At 34.5% G+C, this 25357-nt stretch overlaps 6 protein-coding genes across 6 annotated transcripts; 5 read left to right on the top strand and 1 right to left on the bottom strand.

Moving 5' to 3' along the window:
• Positions 1–1347: 1347 nt before the first annotated feature.
• Positions 1348–4994, top strand: HELRODRAFT_170947 (hypothetical protein; the record flags this gene model as incomplete). The annotated part of the gene is made up of 3 exons (XM_009016760.1): positions 1348–1387; positions 3352–3436; positions 4109–4994. The coding sequence occupies 3 exons, from the start codon at positions 1348–1350 to the stop codon at positions 4992–4994; spliced, it is 1011 nt and encodes a 336-aa protein (XP_009015008.1).
• A 3401-nt stretch (positions 4995–8395) lies between these two features.
• HELRODRAFT_170948 (hypothetical protein) lies at positions 8396–10735 on the top strand (the record flags this gene model as incomplete). The annotated part of the gene is made up of 6 exons (XM_009016761.1): positions 8396–8521; positions 8807–8889; positions 9159–9270; positions 9892–9996; positions 10468–10569; positions 10658–10735. 6 exons carry the CDS (start codon positions 8396–8398, stop codon positions 10733–10735), a joined length of 606 nt encoding a protein of 201 aa, XP_009015009.1.
• A 287-nt stretch (positions 10736–11022) lies between these two features.
• Positions 11023–14716, bottom strand: HELRODRAFT_191241 (hypothetical protein; the record flags this gene model as incomplete). Its single annotated transcript, XM_009016762.1, has 9 exons — positions 11023–11944; positions 12165–12203; positions 12406–12483; positions 12811–13201; positions 13571–13678; positions 13818–13926; positions 14074–14238; positions 14404–14513; positions 14594–14716. 9 exons carry the CDS (start codon positions 14714–14716, stop codon positions 11832–11834), a joined length of 1236 nt encoding a protein of 411 aa, XP_009015010.1. The 3' UTR covers positions 11023–11831.
• An 855-nt stretch (positions 14717–15571) lies between these two features.
• Positions 15572–17398, top strand: HELRODRAFT_191242 (hypothetical protein). The gene has a single exon (XM_009016763.1). It carries the CDS (start codon positions 15785–15787, stop codon positions 17117–17119), a length of 1335 nt encoding a protein of 444 aa, XP_009015011.1. The 5' UTR covers positions 15572–15784; the 3' UTR covers positions 17120–17398.
• A 224-nt stretch (positions 17399–17622) lies between these two features.
• On the top strand, positions 17623–21293 carry HELRODRAFT_76920 (hypothetical protein; the record flags this gene model as incomplete). The annotated part of the gene is made up of 11 exons (XM_009016764.1): positions 17623–17837; positions 17988–18264; positions 18387–18521; positions 18844–19001; positions 19099–19261; positions 19347–19496; positions 19579–19718; positions 19946–20111; positions 20447–20632; positions 20793–20927; positions 21120–21293. 11 exons carry the CDS (start codon positions 17623–17625, stop codon positions 21291–21293), a joined length of 1899 nt encoding a protein of 632 aa, XP_009015012.1.
• Positions 21294–21451: 158 nt separating this feature from the next.
• HELRODRAFT_77033 (hypothetical protein) lies at positions 21452–25167 on the top strand (the record flags this gene model as incomplete). The annotated part of the gene is made up of 12 exons (XM_009016765.1): positions 21452–21622; positions 21989–22144; positions 22295–22730; positions 23059–23136; positions 23336–23446; positions 23470–23561; positions 23733–23913; positions 24011–24042; positions 24137–24253; positions 24343–24474; positions 24576–24719; positions 24808–25167. 12 exons carry the CDS (start codon positions 21452–21454, stop codon positions 25165–25167), a joined length of 2010 nt encoding a protein of 669 aa, XP_009015013.1.
• Positions 25168–25357: the final 190 nt, after the last annotated feature.

A 25357-nucleotide genomic window follows, 5' to 3' on the forward strand; every position in this document is an offset into this window, starting at 1 on the left:
TTTCTTTGTTGTGACGTCATCGCAATCTTTATCGTTGTTGTTGTCGCTATTGCTCTGCTTGCGTCACCATCTTCGATAATGTCGTCATCGTCGTCGTCATTACTTCGACAGTTAGATCGTCTGTTTTTCAAATGTAATTGTATTCAAGATCAGCGTTTCAACAGCACATCTCTCTTTTAGCAGCACATCCCTGTTTGAACAAGATGGAGGTCCTGATGAATTGGTCAACTACTTCCGTCCTAGTGACATGCCCATACGTCACATCTTCTTCTTTCTACGTGGCGGCTTGCTTGTTTAAATCTTCTTTATGTGTCTTACTTTCTTCTTCTAAATGCGTGTTTGTTAAATTCTATGATTATTGATCTGTGTGTGTATGTGTGTATGTGTGTATGTGTGTGTGTGTGTGTACGGATAAATGTGCTTGTGTAAGCCTGTGTATGTTTATTTGTCTGATGATTGTACACGTTGTACACGTTTGTTTAAGCGTGTTTTACAAATTTGTATTTCAAGTTATCATGTTTCTTTAATTGTATGTGTGCGGGTATGAGGGGGTGATCTTTGATTTCAACTGTTGCCTAGAAAACAATTGCATCATTCCTCTTTAGCCGATAATAAATAGGCCATCGTCGTTTTTATGAACTCGAATCCGGGGCTCACGATGTCGCGAGACCAAGCAACTTAACCATTACACTATCTTGTCCCTACTTCCTTATGTGTATGTGTGTGTGTGTGTGTGTGTGTTTACATGTAAAGGCACGTGACTTCTGTTTATATTTGCACGCACTCAAATGTTATTTGTTTGTCTGGACTTAAATTTTAAATGCGTGTGTACAACGTGTGTAGAGAGCGCAGGGTTGTACAAACAATAATGCTCCTACACGTTCGTAAACAGTTTGAGTACTTTTTTATGGCCCTGCTTGCCTGGCTGTCCGGTTGGTTGGTTGGTTAGTAGGCTGGTTGGCCCGGACTGATTGGTTGGTTGGATGGCTGGTAAATAAGCTAAATAATATTTATAGGACAAAAATTAAAATATTAGTTTATTGAAATTTATTTATTTATAAACTTTATTTGTTGAAAATTTTCATTGAGGTACATTTCTTTCTTCCAAATCATCCACAATGCTCACAATAACAATTCAACATGAATGAGTTTCTACCTTCATTTGAAAATCAGTTCATACGGATCTTCCAGCATATAAAAAATTTATATAACACATAAAAAATGATTAACTAATTGGATGAAGAGAAGGCCAGAGAAAGAAAAATAGAGAATAAGAGAGAGAGAGAAAGAGAGAGAATTAGAAATAGGACAAGTAAAGAAAAAAAAAAGAAAACTGAAAAAAACAAAATGGGAGAAGAGAAAGTGAACAAAAAAAAGAAGATAAAAAGTGAAAAGAGAGAGAGAGAGTGAGTGAGTGAGTGAGTGAGTGAGTGAGTGAGTGAGTGAGTGAGTGATTGAGTGAGTGATTGAGTGAGTGAGTGAGTGAGTGAGTGAGTGAGTGAGTGAGTGAGTGAGTGAGTGAGTGAGTGAGTGAGTGAGTGAGTGAGTGAGTGAGTGAGTGAGTGAGTGAGTGAGTGAGTGAGTGAGTGAGTGAGTGAGTGAGTGAGTGAGTGAGTGAGTGAGTGAGTGAGTGAGTGAGTGAGTGAGTGAGTGAGTGAGTGAGTGAGTGAGTGAGTGAGTGAGTGAGTGAGTGAGTGAGTGAGTGAGAGATCAACGGCATAAACAAACATGTAAGCATGGAGCAGTCGACATAAACAATACATAATCTGACAATCTTCCTGTAATCCATACATGATGCACAAATAATTATACTATACATGCATTCACTTATCTATTCATTCATTCGTTCATTCATTCATACATACACAAATAAATTTATTCATACATACATACAATCATTTATTTATACATTAAGTTTCTTTCAACGTTCACTCATTCAATCCGGAATAAATAAATGCATTCAAAGAAGAACTTGTGTGCGAATGAGTTTGTGCAACTATAGAGAGTACAATACTAATGCAGAATATACCCTCCCCCATTTGCCACACAGTACCTACCTACCCACCTACCCACCTATCTACCTACCTTGCCACATCATAAAGCACTCTCCACAAACCCACATAAAGCATTCTTTACAATGTCAACCTATACTCGTACGTTAATGACAAATGCAACTTTACAACACAGAACGTAAAAGTATTGTCATTACAAGAAGTTATAAGACAATTGTTGTTATTTGTAAATAAATGGAAAGAAAATGGTTAAAATCAAATGAAACGCCGACTAACACACAAACAAGCAAATGTGCAAGCAGATGAACAAACAAACAGAAAACAAACTAACACTCAAACAAACAAACTAACAGATGAACAAACAAACAATCAATCGTGGCGTTAGTTTACGCTAATGTTCTTCTCTCCCCAGTCCATCGCATATTCATGACGTTCAAACTCGCGCCAATAACTCGCTTCCTTTACAATTTATGATCTTTAGTTTGTCGAATGTTTCCGGTCTGACGCAAAAGATGGCCGCCCTACTTCCGGCTATCTATGCTTTGATAAAGTGCGCTGTACTCTCTCTTTCGCAGAGAAGAAGCTCATGATGATGGTGGTGATAATAATGGTTATGATGATGATGATGGTGTTGGTGATGATGATGATGATGATGGTGGTGGTGGTAGTGGTGATGACGATAATGATGGTGATGATAATGACGATAATGATGGCGATGATGAGTTTAATGATGGTCATAATAAAGAAAAAAATATTTCAAAAGACAAAATTTAAGTAATAAAAATTATAAAATACATTTTCCTACGCTCATGATAGCAATGACGCAATGAAAACGACGACGACGATGATGATGATGATAACGATGGGTGATAGTAATAGTGACTATGACGATGATTATGAGAATGATGATGATGATGAGGAGAAAGAGGATGATGATGATGAAGATGATGAGGATGCTGGGTGATAATTTATAGGATTTCCTCATGGTGAAAAAGTCGTTGACGAGGGTGCTTTTCCAACGTATGGTAAATCTTATTTCTCATTATCATCATCATCATTATTATCATCACATCAACAACAACATCAACAACAACATCAACAACAACAATATCATCATCAACAACAACCACAACAACATCAACAACAACAATATCATCATCAACAATAACATTAACATCATCAACAACAACATCAACAGCAATGTCAAAAACATCATCATCATCAACAACAACATCATCAACAACAACATCATCAACAACAACAACATCAACAACAACATCAACAACATCATCAACAACGTCAACAACATTATCAACAACAACATCAACAACAACAACAGGACTTGTAATTGCAGTCATCATTGGCATCTTCGTTGGTTCGCTGTGTGGTTTCATCCTTCTAGCTCTCGTGCTCTGGTGCCGAAGGTTTGAGGATAGAAATAATTTTTCAACTTATTTAATTTTATTATTTCTTCATTATTTAATTAATCAAAATTCAATTTTTGTATATTATACTATAATTTAAAAAAATCAAGTAGTAACGCAATATTAAACAAAGAATCACATACATTATACAAATGTTAAAACACATAAAACCGTAACACATAACAAATAATACCCCAACAAACACATAAACAATACACAAACAAGTACACATACACGTTCAAATACACGTACACATACAAATACACATACAAGTACACATACAAATACACATAGAAACAATAACACAAACAGCAAAACACATGCACTGAACCCACTTCGTCTCATTCTTTATTCTCCGTTGGATTAATTTATTCAAGTTTGTTGCACTCATTGCGGGCAAGCAGGCAGGCACTCGATCCATTGGCTGAAATAAAATTAAATAAATAAATTTGCTGTACGGTAAAAATATTTTTAAAGAGAACAGATACGCACTGAATTCATACATTCATTCATTCACTGAATTCATACATTCATTCGTATGCACCTACACGCACATCTGCGCGTACGTAAACCTGCGTACACTAATCAGAATACGCAGTTTACATTTGTAAGTACAGACCATTATTTGTTGAGTTTGAAGATCACACGTACGTTTAAAAACAATCAATCCAGATCGACCTCGACATCCACATCAACTTCCGGCTTTTTTCCCGGATCTGCCATCGCCTGTCCGTACGATCGGGATCTGAGCGAGGCGGTGACGTCACTGGCCGACGTGGTGGACGATGCGGGCAGCAACGTCTGCAAGCTGCACCGACTACCAACAGGCGAATACGGATATGCGCACGTCTGGAAGGTGCACAACACGCAACTCCCCATCGCAAACAACCAACAAAAATCAGCTGCAACTCCCCAACATCGCCGACAGGAACTGCAACAGATGGAAATGTTGAGCAACAGTCAGCAACATTTAAACAGAAATTTAAATGTGACGAACGAACTCGTCAACACGTGTTGCAATGCGTTTTACGCGCCTAAAACAACGGACGATATCGCTTTACAGCGGCAAAATAATCAACAACAGCAACTGAATATTTACGATCATTATCAACAAAATTCGACCAACCAATCAATTGTTGAGAACGATGTGAGTTGTAATTATATAGCGGAACAACAACAGCACCAGCAATATCAGCAGCAAATCGTTCAACAACAACAACAGCAAACATGCAAATTCAACAACATCATAGACAACAACAACATTGAAATGGAATGTCCCCTGTTCAACGAACGTGGCCTAAACAATAGCAACATCATCATCAACAACAACAACAGCAACAACATCGACAACGACAACAATAACAACAACATCGTGACAGCTGTTGACAAAGCCAATAAAAGTTTGTCAACATTCAAACCTAATGCAGTTGATCTTGTTTCTGGAGTTAAACCAACGACAGCAGTGATTAAATCAACAACAAATCATCAACAACAACAACATAATCACTATCATCATCATTTTCCGCATCAGCAAGAATTAATCAATAACTACATGTGATATACTTATTTGATGTCATCGTCGTAGTCACCGTCATCATCATCATCATTTTCTTCTTCTTCTTTTTCTTTTTCTTCTCACTGTTGTTACTCTCATGATGGTTTCATAATATAGAATTAAATCGTTTATGTCATCATCATTCTCATCGTTGTCATCATCAATTTATTATCATTTTCATACCTATAATGTACAGTATCGTCAGCATCATTAGCGTAGCACGGTCATCGCTATCAGCACTGCCATCATCATTATCAGCACTGCCATCGTCATCATTCTCACCACCATCATCATCACTGTGATCCTCATTATCATCGTCATCGTCGCCGCGATCGTTACGACAACAATCAATGCGTTTATCTTGGCGGATAGCAATGATCTGATTGAGTTTAAACGCGTTAATCCCAATCGTATATTCCATTCATTTTAACACGATTACTTCTCTATCGCTGCTACCACTACTACTGCTACTACTGTTGCTACCACTACTACTGCTACTATTACTTCTGCTGCAGCTGCTGTTGCTACTACTGCTACTACTGTTAGTACTTTTTTCAACTATCTTTTACTTATTTTACTATCCTTCATTTACTAGCCCTGTTACTTTAACCGTTGTCAACGTTAATGTTACTTGTTTGTTTAGTACTTGGTTTATAGATGCATAATACAATTTTTAATTATTATTACAAAAATACGTTATTATTTGTATTATTATGACTAATTTAGGTTATCATTTTTATTATTACAACTATTTCATGCTATAACTTTGTTTAAAACTTTGCATCAGTTTATCATTTTTCTCTAATATTATTTTTAGAAGCTCGTCAACGCAAAAACAGTTCATCACACATAGTTGGGAAGATAATTTTCTGAGATAAGACGCAATCTATTTATCCGAAATAGATTTTCATTTTTTATTAACAATAAGAAATAATGATTTCGCTATGTTAATTAGTTATAAATATAAATATTTATATAATATACTTATATATATATATATAATATATTTGTATATATATACATATATATATATATATATACTTTTATATATGTGCATATATATATATTTATTTATATATTACATATACTAACACTATTGTATACAGTGTATCGGAATCGACTTCCCAACTCAGCCGAATTCCAGAAAATTTTTAAACATTTGCATCGTAAATTCACCTTATTGTTACTACTAGATAAAAAATACTTTTAAAAACATTTAAAAGCAATCAATGTAATTGATTTTATGTTTTATGAAAATTATTTTATGTTTTACAACATACTGAAAAAAAATTATGTGATTTTATTCACATTATTAGCCCATATTTCCAGTATTTAAGATGATTGCTTATCACTACAAATATTAATCCTTTTTAAAATGAATAACACCGAAAAAAGATCCGACTCCAACTCAGACTAAAACCTCCAACTCCAACACTCTGATTGTATATAACACTTATTAATGCACTGTTTTATAAATAAATATTTCCTTACAATGCATTTATATATATGTATATATATATATTAACTGATTCATCAATTCATTTTGTTCATCCATTCATGCATTCTTTCGTTCATTGGCTTTAACAATCTTAAGCTTACCATCTAATTAATAATATAATTAAAGTTTATCAGCTGATTATTAATATAGCTGTCATTAATAACTTGAGAATTTGTTATCAGAATGCCAAAGCGTCAAATCTGATTATGAAGAACAACTCCACAACATTCAACCCTGGAAAGAAATCACCTAATATACGAGTTTAAATGCCCTCTTGACGGATGCACTCGTCAGCCACACCCATACATTGGAGTGACAAGTACATTTCTATCACGTCACCTTACTATGCACAAAAGAGAAGGGGCCATTAGAACTCACCTGGGTACGAAACATGAAACGATCTCATGACGAGAGATATTAGTAAACAATACCAAGTATAATATACGCTAACAAGAACCACAGCCATCTAAGAATTTCTGAAGTGACCGAAGAAAACCGATAATTAACAAGTAGCAAAGAATAGCAACCTCATTACCGACAGAAGAATATTATTGAAAGATTTTACAAGCAAAGAGAGAATGAGCAGGACCAAGATATAATAAACGGACATAACGAAGCAGAATAAAAGACAATTTGCACACTCAGAAAATTTTAAAACCTGGAAATATCCATATATGAGCGCTGATGATGAGTAAAATCGGACTATAGCCTATACGCTTCACCAAGGACACCAACGATTTCCTTATTAACTTCATTAAATTGGATAATAATTATAAAATTACTGTTGAAAATATTGAAAAGCTCGGCCGTCAAAAGCTGAAAATTCGTCAAATTCGATCAAATATTGCGTCAATTAAAGGTCTCCTTCCAGCCTTTACGATATATATATATATATATATATATAGAGAGAGAGAGAGAGAGAGAGATATATATATATATATATATTTATATAATATATAATATATATATATGCACGATTTTTATTATTATTTTTATTGTTATTATTATTATTATCGTCATTATTATTACTTTTATTTTCTGCTAATAACATCCATCTATCCGTGTACGATTTGATTTCTGCAAATCATTTTCTTTTCAAATGAATGAAAATAAATAAGCAAAAAACCTACCTGTTTGTTATTAATTCTTTATTATTATTATTTTCATTTAATGTTTTTATTATTATTTCTTGTTATTATTATCTGTTGTTGTTATTATTATTCCCATTATTTTGATTACGTATAAAGACAGAAGAAAATTAATTAAATTAAACCTCAGTCGATAAATAAACTATCATACATTAAATTAAAAGAAAAACTCGTCAGCGTATAAATGGTCGAATTTATAAAATTTAATTATCTATAAAATAATAATAATAATAACAATAATAATAGATTTAATTATAATAAACGCTAGTTGATTCGTATAAACAAAACTGTATCTCCTTGACTACAGCAATAAATTATTATTATTATTTTTTGTTTTGAGTTAATATTGTTATTGTTCTTCTTCTTCTCATTATTATTATTGTTATTATTCTTCTTGTTGTTGTTGTTGTTGCTATTTTTATTATTATTATTGTTTTGCTGTTGATGTTGGCTTTTCTAGTTTATTTATTGCCCTTATCTTATCGTTATTATTTTTTTATTCGATTATATATCCGTTAAATCGAATTAAATCAGAAAAATATTTTCTCGCGGTGGGCAGAATAAATTAATAAATAATAATTTTATTCGCACTTGAACCTTCTTTCTTTCTTTTTATTTACCCACTCACTCACTCGTCTCAACTTTCGTAAGAATCGTCTGGTGAGAATCACAACTCAATTATCGATGAATTTTCGCTAATTATTAATTATTGAGTAAATATACTAATTACTTTATGACATTATTTTTTTGGAATAAGTATGGAACCGGCTGAAGAAAAGACCTTGATTATCAGTCATCAGTCAAGTTCGGCTGAAAAATCCGGTAAGAGCAACTCAGTCTTCAGAAGTGATCGCGCAAATTTACTCGACAACTGGCTGAAAAAGGTCGAATCATTTTCGTCGTTATCAAAAATTTCATCACGCACGCTTTCGTTATCATCACTGGTAATCGTTGTTATCAGTGATATCATCATCATCATTAGCGAGAATATCATTGTTATGAACATTATCACAGCATATGTCATCGTCATCAACAACATCATACAACTATCACCAATATCATCATCATACAACTATCACCACTATCATCATCATCATCATTGCCTTCATCATTACAATCCTCATCATTCCTATCATCATCGTCATCATCATCTTCATCACTATGAGCAGACGAGCAAAAATGGGTCAGTGAAGTTAGTGAATGATGACGTTTTGATGGCTAACGTTCTCGAAATAACTGGATCGTGCTCGGGGTTTGTATAACATCGTCATCGTCATCGTCGTCGTCGTCATCATCATCACCGTCGTCGTCATCATCATCGTCATCATCATTGTTATTTTCATCATCATTGTCGTTATCATCATCGTCATTTTCATCATCGTCAACATTGACATAATCATAATATTTTTTCATGACCGTCATCCTATTTTTTTCCTAAACATAATCCCAGACTTTACACTCGTTCACCATACCACATTTTTCCTCACTTACTCGGTCACTCACTCATTCACTTATATGAAGCGCTTACATTCACTACACGAATCCCGACATGGACGCCAGCAATCTGGCCACCGCTCCCTACTTGTGCCTCATTCTTAGGAACATTAAAAAACATTTCTCCCTGGAAGTCTGCGTTAGTTTCCATTACGATGATGATGATGACGATGATGATGATGACGATAGTGGTACGGATTTGAGAATAATTGATGATGATGAAAAATTTTAAAAATTGATCGTAAGTTAAAAGATTGAACAGTTTTTGAAAGTTTGTCTAATCGCCCAGATGAACAGCGTAACACCGTTTTAGGTAGGATATAAATTATAAAGGACACATGGGACAAAATAAGTTCTCGTAAAAAACCATGCTAAAGACGGCATAATTAAATCTCGAATTTACAGAATAGAAAATGCGCTCAATTCAGAAACTTAAAAAAGTCGTTAATAAATATATATCAAATTGACGTTCGAAAGTATCAAGTATTAATTCTACTTAAGAAATATCGGCGGTACCAAGTTAGATACTCGGCGATACCGAGTATTGCCAATACAACAGCCTAATACTGCAAAAGTATCGCTGATATAACATCGACGATGGCGATACTTCGATCGATGTTAACAATCCTGACCTACTACTAATAATTGTTATTGACGGAGTAATAAATTATTTAATACTGCAGCTGGTAATGTTGCATTTATCATTATCATTTATTAACATATTATTATTTTTTAATATTATTATTATCGTCTCCATCAGTTTGTGGACGATATGAACCTAAGAAGACGCATTCGAATGGACACGACTGCCGAACAGCCATCCCTCAAGAACTTCCTGGCCACTCTACCGCTCAAACTAACAGACGTTAATATGATGATACTTCATTCACTCATTTCATCAAATTTCCTGCGGTAGATCTCTTATAAATCATTATACACAAATGAAAACACAATTATCATCATGATGTTATCTCCAAACAGTTATCTCACTTATAATTGATAAGATTATCATTCATTATTATCTCTATGTAAGCTTCAATGTAGCCAACAGCACGAACGAATCGGCTGTTGTGAAGATGAACTCGTTTTGACAATGATAACAATGATCAAAGCCAATTTTAAATAACGATAAATCCAAAAACCGGCTATATGAGGATTATAATATTTATAAATAATATTTGTATAATCGTTGACGATGCTGAAAGAGCCGTTGAGACCAAGTCTAACATCATTTCACTTAGTAAAGAATCATTTAAAAAGTAAAGTAACAATGCGTTTCGTTCTATCGTAATTATTAATTATTGCACTACACCAGTAAAATATTCCCAATCAAAAGACCATTACAACTAAACAGGATTGGAACTACCTATGCCTTGACATGGAGAGTCTGGCCGCCACATTATTCAGGGCTAAATACGTGCGAACTCTCAAAATTAGAGTTAGGAATTTGTGAATTTGTAATACAACGCGAATGCCATATTTTAAAAATTAGAAACAAAACTAAAAACTCACGATAATATCAACAGATGTTCATAACCAACTTCCACAGATTTACCCAAACTGCAGGCTGTATAGGATTTATTTCAACAAAACCGAATGCGTAGGCGAAAATATCATCATCTGATCGAAGTACAGTGACCAAAATGTGTCCATAATCCATGAAAAAACTGACCAAACATTCTTGACAGATCTATTTTTAACGACTATGACCCGTTTTGTATTTGGCTTTCAACAATTATTTTGCAACGATCTTTTCTGAAATCACATTTTTTGCCATAACCCCTTTTTTTAAAAAAATGATTAATTACACTTAAGTTTATATCCAGGCCTATAATATACACCAATGAATTTGTACACGGTATATATAGAGGTATCTATCTAACACTTGTTCTACAGAACGTTAATAATTTTTAATGAAAACTTCAATTTTAAAACGAGGAAAACAACAATGGTAATAGTAATAATAACAATAATAATAATAATAATAATAATAATAATAATAATAATAATAATAATAGACAAACAAATGTTCATTCAAGTAGAGATAATTTAATTAAAAATCGCAACAAAATTCTTAAGGGCTATTGTCTGAAAGATACAATCATCATCTCCAAAATCTTCATCATTTTATCATCATCATCATCATCAACAACAACAACATAAACACAGTATGCCGATATCGAGGTCATCATCATCATCATCATCGTCATCATTAATATATTTCATCATCATCAATTCCATCGTCATCATCATCATCATCATCATCAAACTCAACTTGTAACCACAAACATTCAACGACAGAACTAACGAAAATTAGCACAGATAGTTTTTCTTAATATCAAAAAATATTTACAAGTCTTATACTACATGAGTGTACAGCTAACTTTATAAAACAAATGCAAACATTCATACAAACAAACAAAGAGACAAACAAGCAGACAAACAGGCAAACATACATTAAAGTAGACAAATAAACAAACATACAACATAAATAACACAAACACAAATGTTCAAACATCAGCTCAACACAGAGGCACCAGTTTTGTGAACCACAAATGATAACAGAAAGAATTACAGTATAAAGGTACATCATAAAAGAATTTCAATAACAAATAAGAACAAGCAGAGAATGTAGAGAAAAGGAAGAGAACAAATAAAGAAAAGGTAAGAATAAGGGAGAAAGAGAGAGATTGAGAAATATTAGCAGAGTTCGATGTCAAATAGGTCGCAGACACCTTCGCTGTCAGACATCTTGAAGTAGTAGTCCTTATCCGATGGTGGTGGACTCAGTCGAAGTGGTGACTGTGAAAACACTGCAAGTAGAATAGATGACACTGATCATGTCATGATGATGACGACGACGACGATGAAGATGACGGCAATGATGTCAACCATGATAATGATATCGATGATGATGATGATGATAATGATTATGAAGATGATATTTATAGTGGCAATGGTGACAATAATGATGGTGATGACATTTTAAATCAAAAATAATAAAAGGATGAAAAAAAAAAGAAATAAACATACTGTCTGAATTAAAAACCTCATCCAAATCCACATCTTTATCTGAAAGCAACAAAGAAAAAAATACTACCAATGCTGATAAAGTACTGTGTATAAGGTAAAATACTGCTACTAACAAATAACTCCAGTACTACTGCTATAGTATAAACCCGACTAGTACTATAATTAGTATTAATGCTACGAATATACTGCAACCAATGTTACTACTGCCTCCTCTACTACTACTACTACTACGGATACAAACCATTGAATGTATTATTTGGAAAGAACTGATTGATGGCGTAGTTGACAAAATCTTCATTGTTTTCATTTTTGACATCAGCTGAAATTTATATAAGATAAAATTTATCATTAAATTGACAATCCTACTGCATGCTCATAGTGACTATGCGCCGGAGATTGTATTAATAATATATTCCAGTTGTTCATCCTTATATATCTGCATAAATTGTTCATCCTTATATATCTGCATAAATGGTTTGGTGAAGAGGTAGGTATGAAGCTACGTATTAATCTGTTCTGAAATTGTAGAGAATATACCGTGTAGATATTTATCACTGAAAAATCATACAAACAACATATTAGAAAGTTATCAATGTAGCTAGAGAAATTACAAAAACAATCCTGCGCTACATTAAAAATGACTAACTAATATTATCGGTAACAAAATCATTGTCATTGCAAATGGCAGATGTGGACGGAACCATATTGTTGTTGTTGCTGCTGCCTACATTGCTGCTACCACAAGTTTTGTTGTTGTTGTTGTAAGCAACGACATTAACAACATTTTTATTAACAATGTTGCTGTACTTTCTAGGTGAAGATCTTGTGATCATTCTGAATGCTGGTGTCGATGTTGGTGTCGTTGCGATGTTGTTGCTGGTGGTGCGGAATGAATCAGGCTGTTGATGTCTTGGAGTTGTCGTTGCTGCTGTTGTCGTTGTTGGGGTCAGTGCAGGAAGAAGGATGGACTGCTGTGTGACAGGAAGTATTGGTGTGTCCATTTTTAAACGTTTGGCAGATGGCTTGCAAGCTGTTGACTGCAAATTGAATAAATTATAAATTATTATTGTAACACCTTACACTTAAAAATAAACAACAAACCCTACAATTTACCAGCAGGCATCAAGCTTGGGCCAAACAACAACAAATTAACAACACTCAAAAAGGTTTAATACTTGATTATATACAGATTAAAATTAGAAAGTGCCATGTACCCTGGTATTGCTCTTATCTGAAAGTTGTTGTTGTTTTTGTAATAATTGTTGCTGCTGTTGTTGAACTTGTTGTTTTGGAATATTTTGTTGGTAGTGTGTTGCAGATTGATTGATTGATTGATTACAACTTGATGCAGAACTGGCCAAGGCCTGGTCAGTTGGAAGGCTGCTGTTGCTGTTGTTGGGAGGAACCTGAACAACGACAGGGTCACTATTTTCAGAATCTTTGTTCAGTAATAGGACGTTGATTGGCCCGTTGACACTCTTGATTGTCATCTTGTATTTGTCTTGCTGATTATTCTATATGTAATGGAAACTATTTAGTCGAGATGTTGCTCAGTTATATTGAATGAATGGTTGGAAAAATTAATTTTTCAAATTTTAAATTAAGATTTAAATGATGTAAAAAAATGAAGAATTGAGAAGCTATGAAACGAACATCAGTCGGAACAGCTGCAACGAGTTGTGTGCCATTAGGAGCCTTGATTGTTAGGATGGTCAGGTCTTTCAGGCATTTGCATATGTCATCATCTTTCAAGTAATTCCGTCTTGGGGTTTGTAAAATATACATGTAAGTGCTCTTAATAATTATATATCAAGCTGTCAGTTGTTGTTATTATTAACAACCCAAGATTACATAATAACAAATCTTTAATTTCACGCAACAACGCAATAGAATCTTTAACTGAATCTACTTTTGGCTTTCATGTTCATCTGTAACATTTAAGAGACTTTGCTCTATGCACGATTTCAGTCTGTCCAAATCTTCTTCGTAACTCAGCATCTTTGATATTTGGTCCTTCTTGCTGTTGATGCGGCTCTGATAGTCTGCATGATTGCTATTCAATCTTAGTGCTCCCCTTGAATTAAACATTTTTTGAATGATAAATGACAAATCATTTTTGTTTACACTGCTCAAGTTTATATATAGTGTTAATTGTTAATGGCTAATAAATAATAATACATTATTTATATTAGTTTTAAATAAATATTCAACTGCAGACCTATACTACTTTCACACTAACTTCCATTGTATGCTATTTTTGGATCTTTTTTCAATCAAACCGATGCCTTCCAACACATTTGTAATGTCATAAATTCTCCTTTTTTGTCTGACGGCCAGATGATCAGCAGCCTATTAAAAATTTCATGCCAAAAATTAAAATTAGGCAGCGAAAACTTATTGCATTCTATAAAAAATAATAAACAACGAACCATTTTTAAATCTAATATCCCATCTTCAGCTGACTCTAACAAGCTGACAAATTTTGTAGTTAGGAGTCCTAGACTCTTTTCATGCCTACTAGGGGTATATGGTATTTCGGCAAAATCGGACATTTTATATTCTAATAAAAAATTTTAAACTTTAACAAACAATAAATAAAAATGAACATAAGGAAAATTGTAAATATTGACGCAAAGTATTATAAATTTGAAGAGAAAATATTGTAAATTTAAAAATCTCAAGCATGCGCACTATCGAGCAAGTTTTTCAGGGATGAGCTGGGATATAATTTTTTCACTTATTTTTCGATGTTGAAATGCCAGGATTACAAGTTATATGGTCGAGGAACATTTTATATACCAATATTTTATTACAGTCAATTAAAAACAGTACAAATGAAAATTTTATTAGCATTTCTTGATGTGGTTTGTATTTATATGATTGTTTAATATTAAGATTAATTATATCGTTCATTCGGATATATTCAGATATTTATGTGGATTTATTGATAAAAAAACATGCACATTATTCGACATTATTCTAGAAATTTTAGTTTAAAAGTCCATGTATGTATTATAATGTAACAAAATCTATAAAATTAAGTTGGAGACAGATGTATATATTGATGGTATATTGTTAGATAAGATGCACAGAGTGCAATAAAACACATAAATTAATATATAGAAATATTTTCAAAAATGAAAACGAAATGAACATGTGGACAAAGAATATACAAATGGAAATGAAAATAAAATAAAAATGTTGAACAAAAGATGACCGGCAGACAGACTGAACAGCTTGTAGTAGCATCGCATTGTAGGCATCAGCAGCGTGAGGCTCTTGTGTACGCGACACACGCGCGCGCACCGAGTCAATAATGTGTGGTATGTACGTCGGTACATGCATGCTCTATGTACATTGTCCTATTTCATGAATCATTCGTTCATTCAGATATATTCAAATGAATGTCGCTTCCACAGAAATATGCTTGCGGTTTGCCTCGTTTTTTTAATTTTAAAATGTATTAATTTGGATATTTCGTTATTTTAACTTTTGAATTATTAAATTATTGAATAGTGTGGGGTTTTATAAGCCTTTGTAAACATTGCCCTTCTTTGCAAAGAGTTATTTTCGTTGATTCGAACGTTGAATTCACTACTGACTGATAGACGCAATAAATTATGGATATCGATAACATGATCATTAAAACATTCAGTGACAATCAAGGTATTTATTATCCAATTGTGTGTCAGAGGGAGGCGAAAAATTTTGTCAAATTGATGATAAAAAATGGGATAAGTAATTTAACGATGAGTGAAGAGATTGGTGAACCTGAGGTAACATTCACTTCATGGAAGAACGGACTGAACAAATCAAGCGTCGGTAGAAAGGTAATAAAACGAATAAACAAACCTTTAGAAAAATATCTTTGGACGGATAGCGAACTGAATGAGTTGGAAAATGAACTGAAAATTGAAATTGAAAAAATAAAACGTACAAAAGCAAAAAAGACAAGAATTCAACTAAAAATTGAACTTGGCAGATCGCCTACGAGCAAAACTCCAATTGAAAAATCGGCTCTCAGAGAAAGACGTTTAAGTTCAAAGAACAAAAATCAAAACGCTCATTATTACATGAGTTTCGATGAGTCGAAGAGAACATTCAACCAGTTGTGTCAAAGTCAAACGAACGTCAAAAACATTTCGTCCAGAAGCGATTTCGATAAGAAAACAGAAAGTTTATCGTTAAGACTGTGTCAGAGAGGTATTTCCTGGTCTGGACCTGAAAGTGAAAACGCGAGAAGTAATGCTGAAAGTAATTCAGAAATCTTTGAAAATTTTAAAACTATAAAACTAAGAAAAGTCGGCCGACCCGATCTTTATGAGAGCAGCAACGATAACAACAACAACAGCGATACAAATGTTAACAGTAATAACGATAATGATAGCAACAGTAATAATAAAGCTGACAACAGTAACAACTGCAATGACACTAACAACCAAAAGTCAGACAAATATGGTGAAGGTGACATAATTTCAGAGACCGATGAAACGATGGAGAACACTGCAACAGACGTGGAAAATTCAATAGCGAACGAACCAGCAAACGACGCATCATCACCGAATTACGAGAACGACGATTGCACAACTCCAAAAGAGTTGGAACGACAAAGCAGTAGCGACGAGAGAGCCGACAATCCGACATGCAACGAATATTTGTACGTCTTCACTGATAGCAACAGCTGCAACAACTCTCCCATCAGATATCACAGGTTTAAAATCGGCCTGACCAATTGCCCTTATGACGAACTACAGAAGGCTTCTGAATTCAACCTCGACATTAAACTGGTTTCGGCGACAGCCGTCAAAAACTCCGGCGGCGTGTTTGAAAAAATTCAAAGTGAGTTGTTGGACTGCTTAATGAAGGGTAAGGACGGTTGGTACTGTTGCTCGCTTGATAAAGTTCTGCAAGTGACTGGTGAAGCCATAACATGGTCATCTTCATCAACGTCCTAATCAAATCAAACTGCTGCTGTGCTGCTGAACATAACTGGATATTTGCATTGATGTCACTACGTTGTTCTTGTTGTTTTTACGTTTATATAGATTTAGATCTCAACTTTTCATTGAACCTTCATTGATTTTACATTTTACAATGCACGAGAATAGTTTTCAAATCGTCGTTGATTTAAATTTTTACGATGTTTCAAAACATGTGTTGTTTGTTGCGTTATGTTTTTCATGGGTAATTTGTGTTATTTTCTGTATTTGTTGTAATAAAAATTGATTTATTAAGATGTCTTGATTGAGTTTGAAACAAAACTAAACGTGTATAAAATCCCAAACCATTCCTAAACACACGTGTATTATAGTTGTCGTCATAGTTACGACAAAGTGTTTCGTACGCTTTCAAACGAAAATATTTTGAGTAGTGGAGAACATGGTGAGATATATGTATGAGCAATATATCAAAAGAATAAACGCGGTAAGTTAAGTTGAAATTTTAGAAATTACTTGAAATGGAGAAACCTTCCACTAGCACAGCACATTTGAGCTACGTTTTCGGCTTAAAAAGCAACGTTAACAACAACATACTCTTCCTAGATGATCAGACCATCATCTACCCGTACGCAACTCAGTGCATTATTTACAATTTAGATCAGAAATCACAAAAATACCTCACGATATCCGAGAAGAACAGAGGAGTGTCTGCTCTCGCCATAAGTCCCAATAAGTAACACAAATTTATGGACTATTTTGATTAAATAAAAAAATTAAAATAAATAAATAACTATTTATTTGACAAAATTATAAATTTTAATTCAAATAATGTTGAACACAGTAGTTTCAAACAACGTATTAAAAATTTGTTACTCATGTAAAGACGTTACCTAGCAGTGGCGGAGAGAGGCGGTGCCGACAAACCTCTAGTATCAATCTATGATTTGGGAGTTCTGCGCAAGAGAAAAGCATTGATAGCTCCCAACAACGATCCAAACACTGTATCAAAAGAATATGTTAACTTGGCATTTTCGTACGACTGCAAATACTTTGCAGCCCAGTTGGGCAGCTCTGATTGGGTACTTCAGTTGTGGCTTTGGGAAAAAGCCAAGTTGGAAAGTTCAGTGAGGGTGACCAACGCACAGCAAACAGCCATCGCCGTCTTTCAAGTCAGTTTGTTCTAACCCTGAACAAATATAATTTAGTCTGAGAAATAGCTTTTCAAAAATCTCATCAAACAAATTTTAATGGTCACTAAAAAATTTTAATTTTTTTTTGCTAGGTAGCTTTCAATCCACTGGACAATTCAAGATTGAGTGTTGTTGGGTTTGGGCATGTTAAATTTTACAAATTTTATGATGGGAATTTAAAGCAGACAACATCCTTAAAACTTGATAACGTTAATTACTGTTGCCAGGTTGGTCGAATTATCATCCTCTATAGTGTCTTGTAATTATAATTTATGGTTCTTAATGATAGTTTAATGGCTTGAAAGTCAGGTTCTATGCTGAAGTGACCTGGTTCAACTGCAGATTGGCCCCCGTATGTAATAGGCTTGAACGTTTTACGGGATGTTTTTTTCATTAGTTTATGTATGCTTGAAACATCATGTGATAGGTGATATTTCTTTTAACAACAACGATGTGTTATTGAAACTAGGTAACAAACAACTGTTGAATGGTTGAATAATAAATAAAATTTTGATAAATGAAACAAATAACTTGCCAAAATAATTTCAGAGCTGGCTTCCAGATGACAGATTGGTGGTTGGTTCAGAAAAAGGAGTTTTGTTGTTTTTTGAAATGGAAGAGTTCAAACACGAAATAAACGTAGCAGAACTTGTCGAGAAAGATTTAAAGTTTAAAGAAACTTTAAAAACTGAAAAACCAAGAAGCAGGTGCAATAAATTAAGTTACGATTTCAATACGAACTTTTAAACAATCGTAAATATTTCATTTATTCATATTTTTATTCGCATGTTTTAACCGAACGAGTAGTAAAAAGTTGGAGATGGATACAGCGACGGATAGCATTGCTCCATCCATCAACAATCTTTCCATGCTGTCGAAAGGTTTCGCGTGCTCCTTGCTGGATGGCTCCGTTCACGTTTTTGACAAAGGAGATGCTTTCGTATATAAGAGGACCAAGGAAATCAGAGTAGGAAAATGTTCAGTCATTTTTATTAATTAGATTTTATTAATACAAAATTAATTATTAAAATATTTAATGTTTATTTTCACAGATGCCAAAAATATCAGAAAATAGTTTTGTAAAGAGGCAGCAGTTGTTGAACAGTTTCGTGGTCAGTCCGAATGAAGAGTTGCTGATTTGCAGCACGATTCAAAACCAAATCTACCAAGTTGCTCTCAACGGCTCTATCAATGTTGAAAAAGTGTGGCAACTAATATTTATTTTACTTTTTACTACTTTTTATTGGAAAAGTTTGCTGAGCTAAACATTTTGTTTGAACATAGATAGAAAGGTTGCTGTTTGAGTCGTTAACTCACACGTTCCACTGCAATGAAGTGCAAGGAATTGACGTCTGCCCTAAGAAATCCTTGGTGGCCTCATGCTCAAATGACCAGTCCATCAAGATTTGGGACTACGATAAGAAGTTGGTGGGGCTGTTCTTTAGTTTTTATTACTTTCCAATTAATGAGCCAATGTTTGATCGTATGGAATGTCAAACCATTGCTGTCGATTTTGTGGGTTTTTCAAAATACATTTCGGTATCTTAAGTCATTTAAATCAATTAAATACTATATTCAAAAGTTTAATGATTCATTCATTACTATTTTTACCAAATCAAACCATCTGTCAATCGTTCAATCATTGAATCAGTCAATTGGAAATATCGAAAGAGTTTCCATTCGAGATCCTGAGTGTGTCCATGCACCCGAGTGGTCATTACCTCATCGCCGGCTTCTCAGACAGGTTGAGGTACTTGGCCGTTCTCGTCAACGACCTCAAAATCATCAAAGAAATTCCCGTAAAGGCCTCTTACAAGGTTTCAAAATGTGTTGCTGATGAACGTGGAAATTTTTTTTAAATTAAAGAAAAAATTTTAACAGAGTTTAACGTCTTCAAATAAAATTTTGCTCTAATAAAGAATACTAATATTTTAAAATACATTAAACTAACACTAGTAAATTTGTTGTTAATTGAGTAAAATTACTGCAACTTTCACTATCCTCTTTTGATAAACTAGCACCAACAAAACTATGATGACATGACATACGTAATTACTACTGAAATATGATGATATGTATTGCTACTACAAGACTGCACGCCTTAAGTATTGTTACTATAGTATTACTACTGTATCAAACTCCGTTTGACCAGTGCTCCTTCAGTAACGGAGGTCACCTGTTCGCGGCCACAAACGGCAACATCATTTCCATCTACTCCGCCATGCTGCAAGAAAATGTCGTCAACTTCACTGGCCATAATATGAAGATTAGGAACTTTGCGTGGAGTAAGGACGATTCCAAGATGGCCTCCTGTGCTGACGTCATCTACGAGTGGGATGTTAGTTGTTATACTCTGTGTGTTTTGTTGTTTGTGTGTGTGTGTGAGAGAGAGAGAGAGAGAGAGAAAAAGAGAGAGAAAAGGAGAGAGGAAAAAGAAAGAGAAGTTACAATCAAATTAAATGGATATTGCACAACTGCAAAATATCCAATGAACGCAGGTGCTAACAGGCAGACGTTTAGGCGAGGTAATAACGAAGATGGTTGCCTACAATGACATTGCCTATGCCCCTGACGGAAAGTCAATTTTGGTAGTTGGGTCCGACATGAAGGTCAAGGAAATTGTTGACTACCAGGTAGGATGTGATGTTGCGTGTGTTTGTTGGCGCTGTTTTTGCATGTCCATACGTTGCGTTTTTTGTTACGTAACGCAGTTTTTTTTAGATAAAAACAAATGTATACAAAATTTAGAAGAAGGATTATTTTCGAAATGCATACTTGTATATTGAATAGTAGAAGTTCATTAATACAACAACATCGTCGATCAGATCACGAGGTCGATCGAACCAATCAACCAGCCAATCACTTCCCTTGTGATACACAATCGTCTGCTGTTCGTATCAACTGCCTCTGGTACTCTGGGAATTGTGAGGTACCCGCTGGCTGAGGGCACCTCATGCACCGTCTACACGGCGCATGAAAGCAACATTACCGGGGTTTGAAATGTTGTGCTTTGTGCTGATTTTTGTTTAACGATCAGAGGTTATTAGTTGAAATAAAATTTATTTTCGTAGTAATACTATCAAACAACAACTTCAGCAAATATAAAAAACAAATGGTAATTTAAATTTCCAACCACCGCAACCACAACGACCACTAGATGCGACTTGCAGCAGACGAGCAGCATCTGATAACATGCTCGTTAGATGGTGGCGTGCTCGTGTGGCGGGTCGATGGGGACGGGGTCGCTGGAGGGATGGCCAGGGGCGTCAAAAAAGACGTAGCATACTCAGAAGAGGTGCTCGTTGACAGGATGGACTACGAAGAACTGGTTAGCTGGTTGGTTGGTTTGTTGAATGGTTGGTTGGTTGGTTGGTTGGTTGGTTGGATGGTTGGTTGGCTGGTTGGTTAGTTGGTCTGTTGGTTGGCTGGTTGGATGATTGATTGGCTGGTCTGTTGGTTGGTTGGCCTGTAGGTTAGTCTGTTGGTTGGTTACTTAGTTGATCATCACTAGCACAATTTTATCATCCCAAACACCATTAAGATCATCATCAACGCAAACTTCATCATAACATCATCACTATCACATTTGTGTGGTCAGGCCAGACTAAAAAAATATAAAAAAATTATTTCGATCATTCTTCTGACATTTATTTCTTACGAAGATTACGAAGAATTTTACTTCGTTTCGTCACAGAATTCCTCTCTAGAAGACCTGAGAAAAAGATTATTAGACTTGAAAGCAGGGAATGACTATCAGCTGCGAATGTTGGAAGCTGGAAACCAAGAGAAGATCAACGACCTTACTGAGAAGTACCTCCAGGAAATGAATAATCTGAAGAACAAAATTCAAGTGAGTGTTGTAATGATGATGATGTTGTTGATGATGACAATGACGATGATGATGATGAAGATGATGATGCTTGTGAGAATTACGATACAGATGATAATAAAATACATGATGAGTCGTAGTAATTCTTTTAAAAAAAAACGAAACTTACAGAATCAGAAACAGGAAAGAGAGAAATTTGAGAAAAGAATAAAGGATGAACTGAAAGAACTGATCGATCGACACGAGGAAGAGACGAGGGACATGGAGCAGCGCAACAACCAGAAACTGATGACGGAGTACGAGAAGTACCAGGAGCTACAGAACAAGAGCCAGCGAATGCAAGAGGAGTACGAGCGTAAAATATTCAGCATCGAAAAAGACCGCGAAAAACGTCTGCACGAACTGACCGAGTACCACGAAGAGAAATTAAAAAATATGGCGATCGAGATTGAAAAGTTGGAGAGAAAGTGTGAGATGTTGATAAGAGAGCGGGAGGAGATGGTGACGCAAATTGAAGAGGATGCTGATAGAGAGATTGTGGCCGTGAAGACGAAACTTCAGTCGAATGTCAAAGAAAAAGTTGCTGCTGTCGATAAAATGAAAGGTTGTTCGCTGATTGGTGGTCATGATATGCGTAAAAGAATATGATTGGCTGGCTGGTTGCAACCATTAAATTATTAAGGATATGATTCGTTGATTGCTTGGATATAATAATGAAAAATTAATTTTCGATTTAATCATAAAAAGTTGTTTGATAATGTTAATCTTAAAATAATTATAATGTTATATGCTTCCAATGTGATGCCTCGTTTAGCATGTATTCATGTATTCACTCATGATATCTGTGTGTGTGTCGTTGAATCCTCTGAACATACAAAGAACGTAATAGACCTTTAACCTTTGACCTTTTTCATCCACAAATTGTCCCAACGTAGGTCAGGTCAGTGTGATGACGAAGAAGTTTCTGAGCATGCAGAAGGAGATGGATGCCAACAAGGAACTCATTGATAAAGGTCTTCAATTATTCTGATGCTCTCTTCCTCATTAAGTTTCTACTGAGAATTGTTTAGTGAATTTATTGATGACATTTTGATTCTAACTAAAATAGCAAATTAAAACCCTTTAAAAAGATTTGCAAATAAATTTTAGAAGTTTTCAAGTTCATAATTTATTACGTTAAATATCGCTTACTTATATGATTTTCAACCATAGGAAAATCAGAGATTTCAAACTTGAATGGTACGATAACGAACCTGGAAAAAACAATCACTGGTTTAAAACGGGAGATCCAGGAAAGAGATGACGCTATCCTCGATAAGGTGGGTGGGATTATTCGTCTCCTTAAGCCATCTCAATGATTATGCCCACAACTAAATTTGCATATTTGTTAACATGTCTGTACATTTTTTTCAAACTTCTTAAATACATCCAACTGAATGTGATTTTTGGGATTAAATTTTTACGGTTCAAAACTATTTTTAAAGTTAAGTCATTCTATGACTTATAAGAATTCGTTAAAAACCATGATAACATAATAAAATATTCATATATGCTATATATAGAAAGTTATGAAAGAGATGTTAATCTTTAAATTTTTCACTTAAATTAGGAGAAAAGAATTTACGAATTGAAAAAGTTGAACGAGGAGGCGGAGAAGTTTAAATTCGTCCTCGACTATCGCATACACGAACTCAAAAACCAAGTTCAACCGAAGGATGACGAGATCGAAACCAAAAAGGACATCATGAACAATGTTGGTGATGATGATGAAGGCGATGATGATTTTGATGGTGATATTATTGGTATGATGACGCTGATGACGCTGATGACGATATGAGTATGATATCAATGTAGACGGAGACGAAGATGCCAATTAATTTTACGTAGTTAAGAGGTGTCCTGGGGCACTTAATGATGACGTCGTAAGGGACGTAAGTTTATTGAAATTTTTCAAATTTTCTTTACTAAACAGTTTAATGTCGTTAAGATAAGGAATAAACTGTCAACCGATAGATGGAGCTGGAGCTGGGCAGGTACCAAAAAGTAACCACACAGTTGGAAACCAACTTGGATAATGCCAAACAGAGGCTCTCTGCTGCCGAAAAGGAACTGCAGAAAGAAAGACAGAAGGTTAATGAAAGTCATGCAAAATAGATTGGATGAATAAATGAAACAAAGAACAAATGAACAAACGAACGAACAAAAACGAATCAATGCAGGTTCACGCTGTTGAGATGAAAGTTCAGTCATTCAAGACGGATCTGCACAACTGTGTGGGCTACATACAAGACTACAAGTTACTCAAAAGTACAATCAGAGCCATGTACTTGAAACATGTGCAAGACGATATGGTATACTCTCGGTTCATTGGCTTTATTTCATTGATTAATATTTTTCCGGATTGGTCCAGACGACGTTCTGTAAAATTAATCATCTAATTCTACCAATATAGCGAGATTACGTAAGTGAAGATGCCGATAAGAAGAATGACTTCGCCCGTCAGAGAGATCACCTAGAAAAGACCATGGTATCTCTCGTTAAGAAGCATCAGAGGGAATCTAACGTTCAAAAAACTGATAACTTACGAATTATGCAGGTCTTTTACCTCATTTGTTTCATTACCTTTCGAAGTTTTTAACATATTTGAAGATTAACAATTGTTTTAAAATTATTTTCAAATATAGGACAACATCAATCTAATCAAAGAAGTGAACGAACTACGAAGGGAACTGCAGATATCAAACGTGAAAATTCACGATTTGGAAGTAGCCGCCAAGATAAGATTGCGCAAAAACGCGAACGCATCTCTGACAGCTGCCACTGCAAGCAATGATATCTACAAAATTGGAACTTCTGCTGATGAATACAAAAATGCAGACGAGGCAACATTGAGGATGGAAATGATGGAGAAGAACAAGTTGCTGGAGTTGCAGCAGGAAGAAATGAAGAAGCTGAGGAATATTCTTCAACAAATTGAACTCGGCCACAATAGCAGACCATCATCTGGTCAGAAATTATCACCCATCAACGGTGATAAAAATTAAAAATGATTATATGCTATTGCTTATTCATTACTTATTCATTACTTATATGAAAATGTTGTTAATAAACGTGTTATATAGAATTGCATTGAATTTGTTATTTAACTCATGACCTAGACAAGTGATGTTGTATATGTGAGAAAGAAATTATTTATTAATATATATATATCTATCTTTTGGTGTTATTTTTCAG

Source organism: Helobdella robusta, assembly GCF_000326865.2.
Source record: "Helobdella robusta unplaced genomic scaffold HELROscaffold_19, whole genome shotgun sequence".
Taxonomy (NCBI): domain Eukaryota; kingdom Metazoa; phylum Annelida; class Clitellata; order Rhynchobdellida; family Glossiphoniidae; genus Helobdella; species Helobdella robusta.

What these genes read in the sequence shown, in the direction of transcription:
- HELRODRAFT_191242 (XM_009016763.1), top strand. Translation starts at nt 15,785, where the DNA reads ATGGATATCGATAACATGATCATTAAAACATTCAGTGACAATCAAGGT.